Source organism: Ictalurus furcatus, chromosome 22 (genome assembly GCF_023375685.1).
Source record: "Ictalurus furcatus strain D&B chromosome 22, Billie_1.0, whole genome shotgun sequence".
Classification (NCBI taxonomy): domain Eukaryota; kingdom Metazoa; phylum Chordata; class Actinopteri; order Siluriformes; family Ictaluridae; genus Ictalurus; species Ictalurus furcatus.
The window spans coordinates 3,804,497-3,817,062 of record NC_071276.1 but is presented as its reverse complement, the minus strand read 5'-3'; the positions used below and the strand labels follow the sequence as shown (position 1 = coordinate 3,817,062).

Below are 12,566 nucleotides of genomic sequence, written 5' to 3'. Positions count from 1 at the left end.
TGTTCGACTCAGTTGCTTAAAATGTGCAAAGCCATACATCTTTATTGTGCAAATAGTAGAAAACAAATAATAAAAAGCAAATAAGAGCAATATTTACCGATTTTTTTTATTATTATTTATTTTTTTTATCTTGCACTACATTCCATTTTTCCATTTTAATTAACAAAATATTAAAACTCAATTCATTATGTATGTTAGGATTATCAACAGCGAATTATGTATTTGCAATTAGTCATTATGCTTTTCACGTTTAAATCCCCTCTGCGAATTATTTACTGCAAATGTGGCAGTACAAACTTATTAAAACATCAGATTATAAATACCAAATCTCGGAGTTCTATCTGGATTAAAACATGTTTTCCTAATTTCTATTTAATTTCAATAGAACGTAACAGACAAAACAAAAATAAAAAATTGGCTCTGATCATGTGACCAATCACACCAAACTTCATAGAAATTCAAGAAAGCCTATAATTTAAATGTCTCGGTCATGTTTACAGCAACTTCAAATGGTCACAAGTGTTAAAATCCCAGCTGGGGTTTTAAATAGGACGGGGCTCAGTAGGAGCTCACTGGGAGAAATCAGACAAGCTGAGCTCCTGAATGTCCGTCTGACAGAAATTGCGGTCTCAAGTAACGTACTGAGATTTGTGAACCCCTCAGCTGATTTCTCCACACAGTCCTGTTTTAGACACCCCCCCCCCTTTTTTTTTTCTTTCCAGGAATGAAATCAAGCTCCCTCTCCGTGATGAGAAGGCTAATACTGCCCCATATTGGCCATGAAGCTCATGTGCACTCTAGCAGCATTCCTTTTGTGAAATATGTCAATTATGTGTGGTTGGTTTAGATATATTACAATTTGCAATCTGGAGCTCTGTGACTGATGACATGCATTACCTAGAAATCCTTTTTATCCAAGTAGAGTAATCATATTTGTGATTGCTGCAGTGCATTTGAAGTCTTTGTATACATACAGTACTGTGCAAAAGTCTTAGGCATCCTATTTTTTAAATTATTTTTATTTTTATTTTATGACTTCTACGTTATCGAGCCAGTGCAAAAACATTTTAGATTTCTAAACATTACTTTTCCAGCACAAAATTTAATGTAACAGGAAAATGTTTGTACGTCAGTAAAGAAACCAGCATATTAAGTGGTAAGAGACACTTTTCAGACAGAAAATATAATGAAGGCTGCTGCAAAAATTAAAAGCGAGCGCGACAGTCGAAGTCTCCAGACGAACTGTGGCTGGTTCTGTAAGATTCTCAATCAAACTTACAGCTCATTTCCTTATAAAACTGCACTAATTCTACCTGAGACTACTTTTTTTAAGCAAAGGGTCGTCACACCGAATGTTGCGTTTGTTTCATTTATTACTGTTTACTGCTCTTTATAGTATTTTTTTTTAAATGGAGAAACATTTAATGTTTAATATTTAATATTATTGAAGGTATCTTTGCTCTACAGCATTTCTTTGCATGTGCCTAAAACTTTTACACAGTACCATATTTCTGTTATTTGTATGATTGATATCTCTGTATGTCTGTATGTCATGATCAAATTACTGTCATGGTTAGAAGCTGCATTTACTGTGTTTAGTGCAACACACTGTTGGTTACACTCAGACAACGAATATTCAAAAGTGATTTAGGATCAAAATACAGGACCTGATTCTGCATATTGATGATAACAGTTAAAAAAAAAAAAAAAAAAAAAAAAAGAATTTCAACTGACACATAACAAAAGCTACTCACTGTACAGGTCCTGCATGTCGATCTTCCACCTGCTAAACGTAGAGATTGAGTAAGCAAGCAAGCGTGCAAGTCACATGCCAGGGCCATAAAGTCCTAAAGTCCCCCAAGTCCTAAAATTGGATGATGGTTGATTAAATAATGTATTTTCTCTCTAACACACATCTCATTCTCAGATCCTGATGTCAGAGCCTGGCAAACTGCTGCAGAAAGTAAAAGTATGGCTGCAGGAGTACTGGAACGTCACAGACCTCATGGCTATTCTTATCTTCTCCATTGGCATGGTGCTCCGTCTTCAGGAGCCGCCTCTCATGAGCTATGGTCGGGTCATCTACTGCGTCAACATCATCTACTGGTACATCCGCCTGCTTGACATCTTCGGGGTAAACAAATACCTCGGACCCTACGTAATGATGATTGGCAAGATGGTGAGAAATTCAGTCTTATTAATTAGCCAATACAATGATGGAATGACCTGAAGACTGTTGCTTTAACAGTATCTCGCTCTTTCTCTGCAGATGATTGACATGATGTATTTTGTGATCATCATGTTGGTGGTGCTGATGAGTTTCGGTGTGGCACGTCAAGCCATCCTGAACCCTAATGAGGATCCATCATGGATGCTGGCTCGCAATATCTTCTTCATGCCCTACTGGATGATCTATGGAGAAGTCTTCGCCGACCAAATCGACCGTAAGACATCTTTGTCGCATGTTTTAATGACGATTTAGAGAAGTCAACATCTTTGGGAGCCTGGTTTTGAATCTACAGTCATTTTGGTTTTCATATTTAAAAACCTCTTTAGAGTTCTCAATCGACTCCTGCACCTTTTCAAATCTACCTGACCCCCAACACACCTGATGCAACCTACTGTATGTAGGGACTGATAATTAACTCTTGAGTTGAATCACTTGTGATTGTAATAGGGAAAAAGTGAAACACTGCAGGGCAGCAGGCCTCCAATACTAGAACTGAATTAAGTCAGGTACTATGAACCGACGGGTGATTATGTAGAATAAAAAAAAATACATTGACTATAGCTTTAAAGTTAAAAATTGTTTCAGATGTGGAACATCAGCTTTTAGCATCTGTTAGTTGGCCAGAAATATAGTACTTACACTCCACACTGCTCACAGTAATGAACTTCTGTTCACAGTACAGTATCATTTGATTCAGAGAAAGTGAATCTGTCAAAATGTTTTAGAGGGGTTCTGGGATGCCAGCAATGCCACACGGTATTAAACGTAATAACAGTATAAAACAACACCCAAACTGTTATAAAAAGATGAATGTAACATTTGATACAGTGGCTGGTATGGATGCTGAATTATGGTGAAGATGGAGTTAAAGGAAGAATCAAAACAAATGAACGTTCACGTGATTCATAAAGCAGGATCTAACAAGTAGTTCCTCCAAGCCAGGGTTTGTCCTTGGCATAGGCAGCTGTCCACCAGGGGTGGGGTGCAGGGTACCATTTTGACAAGCCCTCAGCACTCTTATCAAATGTACCAGTGCTGCCAAAGTACACGGCCCCCACAGAATGGCGCACGGATAAGCTAGGCCTGTTTCCAACAGGACACACGAGCAAAACGTATTTGTCCAGCGTACACATTTAAACCAGGTGCGATGTTGTGGTGCACATATTGTAAACCTGCATTTGTCATTGGTTAGCATAGTTAACACAAAAGCCAACCTGACGGACCTGTATACACTGTTGCACCCAAAGACTGTATATATGGGTGGACGTCCAAACAGGGGTTCAAAAGTGAAGCCAAAATGCCTCTTAGGCCTTCAAGTGGCTGGCTGCAGAACAATTTTTAACCCAATCTATTCCCATGTGATTGTAAAACAAGCCAAACAAACCCGATTTTTAAGTAAAAAATTATTATCAGAAATAGTGTTCTGTCTTTTTTTTTTTTTCAATTGACATTGATATTACCCTCAATATTTTTCCTTGGAATAAATGTGTATTATAGGAGTTATTTGATTGGCGGCTGTGGCTCAGGTGGTAGAGCGGGTTGTCCACTAATCGTAGGTCTGGCGGTTCGATTCCCGGCCCGCGTGACTCCACATGCTGAAGTGTCCTTGGGCAAGACACTCCCGATGGCAAGTTAGCGCCTTGCATGGCAGCTCTGCTACCATTGGTGTGTGAGTGTGTGTGTGAATGGGTGAATGAGACACAGTGTAAAGCGCTTTGGATAAAAGCGCTATATAAGTGCGGCAGTAAAATTTGATGAGAATTAAAAGCAGGTGGTTGAGGGGGTGATTGACAGTTTTAGGGTGGGCTGATGAACAGCTAGAAATGACAGTCAAGCCTCATGAATGTGCACGCATTTACCAACACACACCTGAAGCTCTTACTGAGACTACAGCCCAGTGAACTTCATTTTCCATCTTTCAAACTTTCCAGCAAAGACTTACAGTTTTGACAACTTTGACAGTTCTGTAGCAAAGCCATATCTTGTTCAGTTTTAAACAAACCCTCAGCAGCGAGCTCTTTGCATTTTTTTTTTTTTTTTTTTTCTGGCATGTGGCTCATTTTGATGCTAGCTAGCTGCTAGATAACATTAGCAAACAAACACTTTGAAGGGAAAAAGAGATATTAGCATGCTAGATATAACCATATTATTAATTCAGTCTGGATATTAAAATTGCCCGAGTCACATCATAATAAAAATAAATGATGCGGACATCATGTTCATATATGTATCCTGGTTGGCTAGCTTGCAAACACTAATGTTAGGTAAAGTCGATTACTATGCTTGCTAACTGTAACTAGAGATCATTCTGAGGCATGTCATGATATGATATTTTTGAGCAGAAGAAATTATACTGCGCCTTTTGTGTAAAACCTCAAACATTAGTTTTTATTGTTTAAAAATATTTTTCCTTTAAAGAAAATCAATACTTCACCGCCATTCAAATGGGTAGCTTAGTGGTGTAAGAGCAAAATGAAAATCATAGGGAGCACCATTTTTTTTTTCCCCAAAAAAATAAGTTGCACTAAGTATAATATTAAATATTGAATGCTGTTTACCGGTATATTTTCAGTTAGTACATTACATTAGCTGCTTGGACTTAGGTACATGACTTTGATTAAGATGATGTATTAGCTAACATCAGCAAGCTAGAAAAATCCAAAACCTTTTCCTGACAATGGTAATATCAATTTACTTTAGCAAGTCATATGACTACAAATTAGCAACATGTTTTACATATTAATTAGTAATGCTGTACTTACTTTGAGCTAGTGTTGTTCGATGTGTCGTCTTACGTTGTTGCACATTAGCTTTCATATGTCACTGTGCACGTTGCCAGATTGAAGAAGGGGAGTGACCAGTGACCAATATGGGCGGGAAAGAGGCAGATGCACTGTCCTACTGGCTGTATCTACTGCACAGACTCTGGCTCCAGTTTTCACCTACCGTGCAAACTCTAATCAAGATAGCGACTTTCAATTCGACCAAATTTTAGGCTTCAAAACCACACAATGGGAGACCCAGAGTTCCCCCTGGGTCAAGATTTGGTAGAACCCCCTTTGTCTGCATTATAGCTAGTTTTAAAGGATATGTCTCTATCGTATGTCTGATTGAATGAACAGCATTGGTGATCAGTTTTTGTCTAAGAATCAGGTTGAGGTCTGGGCTTTGACTGGACCGTTCTAACATTTTCTTGGTTTGAACTACTCCAGTGTGGATTTGCCAGTATACTCAGGGTCAATGTCCTGTTGGAAGGTTAACCTCTGACCAAGTATCAAGTCTCTGGTCCCTCAACCCTGACCAGTTCCCGCTGATGAAAGGCATCTCCATAACATGATGCTACCACCACCATGTGGAGTGTCTGGGCTATGGATCTCTCCAGCTCCTTCAGAGTTTACGATGGCCTCTTGGTTGCTTCTCTGACTAATGACCTCTTTACCCAGTCACTGTATTTTGGTGGACGGCCTTCTCTAGACAGAGTTGTGGTTGTGTTATATTCTTTCTAATTTTTAAAAATATTTTGTCATTTTTTAAAAAAACAACAACAACAAAAAAACAAGTCCTAACTGATACATTTACAGAGCTTTGTCACAACCTTGTTCTTTGTCCTTTCTTTGTTTAGGTAGGGTTTCTAACAAACTCTGGGGCCTTCCAGGAACAGTTATTTTTATATTGCGATCACATGATTGAGATCACTTTAATCGCACACTACTAATTATGTTACTTCTAATTGCAACTGGCTACACCAGAACAAATTTAGGGCTTTCATAGCATATTGGGTGAATACTTATGCAAAATTATGTTTTTATTTGGAAATAATTTTGCAAAATGTATTGATCCCCCCCCCCCCCCACCACCACCCCTCCCACATGTTATGGGCTATTTTGTATAGATTCATGACATATACACCCAATTAAGTCCATTTCAGCATTTCAGTTCCAGGTTGTAACACTACAAAATGTGGAAAGGTTCAGTGGGGCACTATGCAAGGCACTATATAGTATTGCTTATGTGTATACATTTAAATAATTCGGGAGTTGTGTTTGTGCATACGTGTGTGTGTGTGTGTGTGTGTGTGTGTGTGTGTGTGTGTGTGTGTGTGTTCATACTGTAGGTGGATAGCCCAAAGACAAGAGAGCTGAAATAACACTGTCATTTCTTGTTGCAGATGTGAATAGTAGGAAGCTACAGAACAGGCTGAATGAAAAACTCTGGCCGGTCGAAAATTACGTTCGAACTCATGGAACTGGGCGTACCAGTGGTCCATCCCATATAGGCAAATCCAAATATCTATCTATCTATCTATATATTTAAATATGAAATATTTAATTATTTAACAAGAGTTCCATTGCCAGTGCCATTCCAGTTTCACGACCATGCCACCTACTTCACCATATTTCCTTTAGGAGCCAAGACAATTATGGCACTCAAATTGACACTCAAATGTTTCCATGCCAGGGGTCGTAGTTAGAACTGGTCTTATAGTACAAATTTATCTCATTGTACTTACGTTGCATTATAGTTTTTAACGTCTTTTTTTTATTTCCCTTCAACATTTCTCCATAGGAGAATCTTGTTGGTATTGTAAGGACCATGAAGTTTTCTAAATATGCCCTTGGAGGCCTGTCTGAGCCAGTCAGTGTAGACTTCAGGAGCTAAATGTAGCCAGGAGGTCTTAAGACATGATGCATGAATCATGCAAATAAGTCATTGTGGAATTGAAACTCGGGTTGAGATGAAAGGTCAGCTTTTTATTTCTAATCTCTGTCATGGAAACTTGCTCATGCTGAATGCGTGCTCCACCGCCCATCCATGCTAACGTCTGTGGCATTGCATGGTACACCAACCACACAGGCATATGCAGTGCTACTGCCATTCATACTAACACGCATTTTAAGATGGCTAAACATCCACCAAAACAGCAAGAACTGGATTGGAAATAATCATAGATACTAGTCATTTTTTACTGTCTGTGTATAGGCTGGAAATATATATGTACAAGAACTTTAGATCTATAAATAGTTTTCCATGGAAAAAAAAAAAAAGTTGAAGTATTCCTCATGTGAAAAGTTTGGTAGGCAAATACATTGTGTGTATAATATGTAAATCAATTTATACAAATAATATAGGTTTCTTTTTCCTCAGAATCCTCCATACAGTACATCTGCCACCTATCGTCATCACCAAATGTTTTTTCATGTGGTTCAGTTGTCAGAGTTTTTTTGACAGATTTAAAAAAAAAAAAAATATGGTCTGAATACAAATTGGTGTTACTTCAGTTCTCTATCTTTGGGCTTCCGCGTGTGATTGACCGCAGCAAACAAAGGATATCCACAAACACAAACAGCTCCAAGAGTGATGACTGTCTTCTTGTCGAAATCCACAGCAACTGAACCATCCCTTCTGGAAAAAACGAACAATGTATTTTTGATACATTCTGCACAATCATCTTGTATGAGAATGCTACACTCTTACATATCAATATATTTTAAACATTGAGGACATGTTTAAATATATTGGGGAATGCAATTGAACATGAATGAATATGCTTTGAAAGGTACTTTAGATCCACATCTCAGTGCATATAGGCTTGCCATTTGGCTTCTCACTCCTTATTGCTCCTCATCATTTTTTAGTTGTGTGGTAGTCAAGATTAGAGCAATAAGGACTTTCGGATGTGGTTTCTGTTGTGGTTTTTTTGTTTGTTTGTTTTTTTCATTTCTCTTTTCATTAGTTCTGTCAGTCTCATGAGCACATAAAGATCTTGTTGATGACAACTAATGCAATCTCTCCATAGCACCATGTGGGCAGAACATCACCGCAGAGGACGGTACTATTGTGTCCCAGCCCCCATGTAAGACCGGCGCGTGGATTGTGCCTGCCATCATGGCCTGCTACTTGCTAGTTGCCAACATTCTTCTGGTCAATCTCCTCATTGCTGTCTTCAAGTATGGCCTATTATGACCTATCTTATGACTATTACATGAATGTGCCCATATATTGATATGTCAGTATATGACAGTTGACTTCTGTTTAAAGATGTGAGTATAAGAGAATGAGGTATTTCTACGTAGTCCTGATAAACTTAGTAGAACCAAGTACAAATCGCGGCGTCCGAAAACAGCCTTCACAAATAGTATCTATTAATTACAATGAAGAAATATTAAGCTTCATTGGTGGATATTTTTCTTGCTAATGAAGAATTTCTGACAATATTATTCCATAATGGGGCGCACGGTGGCTTAGTGGTTAGCACGCTCGCCTCACGCCTCCAGGGTCAGGGGTTCAATCCCCACTGTGACCCCGTGTGTGCGGAGTTTGCATGTTCTCCCATGTTGTGCCCGATGTTCCCTGGGATAGGCTCCAGGTTCCCCGTGACCCTGAAAAGGATAAGCGGTATAGAGGATGGATGGATTGTTTCATAATTGAAATTATGTAAGAATTCCCTCAAGGCAACTCATATCAAAGGCTTAAAATTATAGCGAGGAGCAGGGTCTTAGCTTTTCTTATACTGTATATTTGTTCATATATATAATCCCATAAAATCTCGCACAGTACTCTCACAAATTTTGCGTGAGATCCGGTTGAATTTAGATGTTATAAACAAAGACTGTACTCAATTTGAATGTAAATCTCATGTCTGTGTTTGGCCTTGCTAATGAAATGTTGACTACTAAGATGGTTGTGTGCTGTCTTCTCAGCAATACGTTCTTCGAGGTGAAGTCCATCTCCAATCAGGTGTGGAAATTTCAGCGCTATCAACTAATTATGACATTTCATGAGCGCCCTGTTCTTCCTCCTCCTCTCATCATCTTCAGTCACATGACCATGGTCCTCAAGCATCTGTGCTGTCGCTGGAGGAAGCATGATGATGATGAACGGGACTTTGGATTAAGTAAGTTACCAGTATCATAACTGGTTTCAAAACAAGCTTTGCTCAACTGCTGATGTAGAGCTACTTATCAAGCTCTTTGTAAGGTGAATAGAATTATACCTGGTGATTGTCCTGCTAGGTTGCATGCAGGCTTGGGGATTTCAATTATATAAGACATACTGCATACAAACATAAAACAATCGAAATAAACTGCTGAATAATAACGCAGAGGTTAAACTTCATTTTAATTCATACTACCAGAGCTCTTCATCACAGAAGACGAGCTGAAAAAAGTCCATGATTTTGAAGAGCAGTGCATCGAAGAATACTTCCGAGAAAAGGATGATCGCTTCAACTCTTCCAACGATGAGAGGATCCGAGTAACATCTGAAAGGTTCACAGAACTTACACAAAATTCAGATCAACCATATTCAGTCAATTGTGGCAGTAAAAATATTACCATTGCAAATAAGTTTTTTAAAAAAAGTTGCTTCAACTCAAAGACCAGTTTAAATCTCCTTAAATCCCAAGAATTTTGAAAAATAATTAATAATCATGGGGCAGTTGTATGGGGCGCTTGGTATGGATGTTTCAGGGTGCTTTAAACTCTAAATGCTTGTCCTCATCAGGGTGGAAAACATGGCAATGAGGCTGGAGGAGGTAAACGAGCGGGAGCACTTCATGAAGGCCTCATTGCAGACTGTGGACATTCGGCTGGCACAGATGGAGGAACTGATTGCCCGCATGGCTGCGGCTCTGGAGCGATTTACAGGTGTGGAGAGGACTGACGTGAACAAAGCACATTCGAGAACGTCGTCAGACTGCACTGACACTAACTATATCCTCCGTCAGAGCAGTTTCAACAGCCAGGAGGGAAACGCCTACCGGCTGCAAGAGTCTATGGAACAGGGTGGGGAGGAGTCCATTTCTCCAACTTCACCCACCACACTGGCACCAAGGGTGAGGAGTCATTCCTTCTACATAGGCCATTCATCCCGAGACAGGTGTGGGACAGACCGAGTTGAGGGATTTTTCAAGGAGCGCTCTTTGAGCTTACACCGTGCCAATAGCTCACAGTCAGTCGCGTCAGGAGCTGCCCCAAAAGAGTGCAAACCTGCCCCTCTGAATACGCTGTCTGTACAACAACAGCACCGACCCTCATCTTGCATCGATATATATGTGTCCACAACAGAGGAGGCAGAGCCCCAAGAGAGCTTCCTGGAACCAGTTCGAATGGCTCAGACTCTTGCTCGAGACCCATCCCTCCATTCCGAGATCATGGAGGCAGTGCTGTCTGGGGAACGGGACTACCATGGTAGGGCAGGGGTTAGTGAAAGACAGCCAGATGGCACTGTCTTATTCGAGGACAGCGTTGCCGCCGACCTGCCACTGTGCACCACCCACATACCACCAGATGCCCTGCCCCCATGGGACATAGAGCCATCCCCTCCACCCTCGGCAGGCATCCTTGAGCGCTCCAAGAGCAGCCGCTTTTTATCAGCGGCTGGGCCCATGTTCTTGGATGAGGCCCAAATGGTGAAGTCCCACAGCCTCATGTTCATGCCACGCACCTACTATGGTGGCATAGGAATGCAAGTAAAGGCAGCCGAGTACACCAGCATCACAGACTGCATCGACACACGCTGTGTCTCGACATCATACCCAGTGCCCGAGCGCTCAGATTCACCTGGGGGCTCATTCACCTTTGAGAAGCCCCAGGAATTGTGTGCCTCACACCCAGAGCGTGATGCTGAGCTGAGCCACGCTGAGTCTGACCATGAAGAGCCCACCGAGGGCTCAGCTGAGACCAGCAAGCCCTGTTCCAGTGGAGGTGGTGGTATCGGGGTTGATTTGGCCATGGGTTTAGCCCTGGGCCCCTTCTGTTCTCCAGCCTCCAGACTAGAACGAGCCAATAGCTGCTCCTCATCAGAGGACTCCCATTCTAATGTCTATGCCCGAAAGAGCTTTTCCATCAGTGAACGCATGGACAAGGGACGTGCCAGGAATCCATTCCAGAGGAGCAAGTCTGGTATAAGGCCTGACAGCAAGACAGACACACTCTCCTTGAGGAGACTAGCCAAGCCGTCAGCCTTCCAAAGCTTTGATGGCAGGCACAACTATACGTGATGGTGGAGGAGATTAAGGGGAAAGGGCAGAAGACATTGTGGATCTCCTGTAGTATGCATAGAATGGGAAAGGAATTTTAAAACTTATCTGATGTCCAAAGGCCTGTCCAATAAGCAGTTAGCACTGTCTGGGTGAATTATGTGCTCTACATTGTAATGATTTGTCCTGGATAGCAAACTAGCACACTATGACACCTTTAGCACCATAGTACAAATCTGGTTTACAGTGTTGCCATTTGGCAAAAAATAGTTTGCAGTCTTTTTGAACTGGTAATGCCTAATGTTCATTCTTTTCTGTGAGTTCAGGTGGAAATAGAATAGGGGAATATGTATCCAATGAACAGACTTGAAATATATAGAGAGAGGGTATTCCCATTAATAAGTAGGTTAGCAAGCCATGTTTTAAACATATTAAGTTTCCCTCTCCTTACTTTAATCACCCCAAACCACTTGTCTTAATCTTTTGAGTTTGACTATCCATGTTGTAGTCATTTTACCAATATAGGAGTCGTGAGTTTAAATTCAAATCAAATAAAAAGACAAAGGGAAATATTTTAAGAGCCAGGCAGATGTGAGAAGACATTCAACATTTGTTGTATATAATTAGCTTCATCTTTTATCTTGGACACACATGCATAGACATGCTTATTATACAAAAAAAAAAAAAAAAATTGCACATATATTTTCTCAGATGTCTATTGTAGATTAAAAAAAGGTTTTATCATGAAAATATACATTTTATTCAACCTTTGAGACATTTGCTCTTAGATACCCATATGGTGCAAGTGCAACCAGTGCTTTCCCGGTGTACATTTGTAGGACTTGAAGGACCTACCTGAAGGTTCTTCACAATATCTCTTGGTCACATGTGTGGACCATAGTTAGTTCAATGTCACATGTCTAGCACATGGTCCATTCAAACACAGTCTAACACATGGTACATGTGTTCATTATAATAAAATAGGGTTGGCCTTCACTCAGCACTATTTTACATCTCAAATCATTTAAAAAACAAAGTAATAATCATGTGACTCGTAAATTGTGATTGTCTCAATGCTGATTTTGAAAGTGAGCTCATGGGAACAGCTGGAGTTTCAATCATTAGAGAACCAAGTAATCACAAGTAATCACACTTCGGCGGCTTGTTTAAGACATTTCGTCAGAAGGAAAGGACCTGATCGGTTGGTCGTTGTTGTTTTTGACACTACCGAGATTATTGACGTAGACTTGCTATGCAAGAGGCCAGGGCAGCGGGGGGTCGGGGGGTGGGGGGTGGGGGTGGGACGGGGGGCTAGGGAGTGGTTCTTATGCACTTTAGGACATGTGTTGATTTCAG

General features: G+C 40.6%; 1 protein-coding gene across 1 annotated transcript in view; it reads left to right on the top strand.

Moving 5' to 3' along the window:
• Positions 1-11,231, top strand: part of trpm3 (transient receptor potential cation channel, subfamily M, member 3) — a 149,068-nt gene extending 137,837 nt beyond the window's left edge. Inside the window, exons 20-26 of the mRNA XM_053610758.1 lie at positions 1,928-2,179; positions 2,270-2,444; positions 6,399-6,491; positions 8,028-8,178; positions 8,932-9,125; positions 9,366-9,498; positions 9,734-11,231. Coding sequence (XP_053466733.1) covers positions 1,928-2,179; positions 2,270-2,444; positions 6,399-6,491; positions 8,028-8,178; positions 8,932-9,125; positions 9,366-9,498; positions 9,734-11,231 — 2,496 coding nt within the window. The remainder of the gene's footprint in view (positions 1-1,927; positions 2,180-2,269; positions 2,445-6,398; positions 6,492-8,027; positions 8,179-8,931; positions 9,126-9,365; positions 9,499-9,733) is intronic.
• The last annotated feature ends 1,335 nt before the right edge of the window (positions 11,232-12,566 follow it).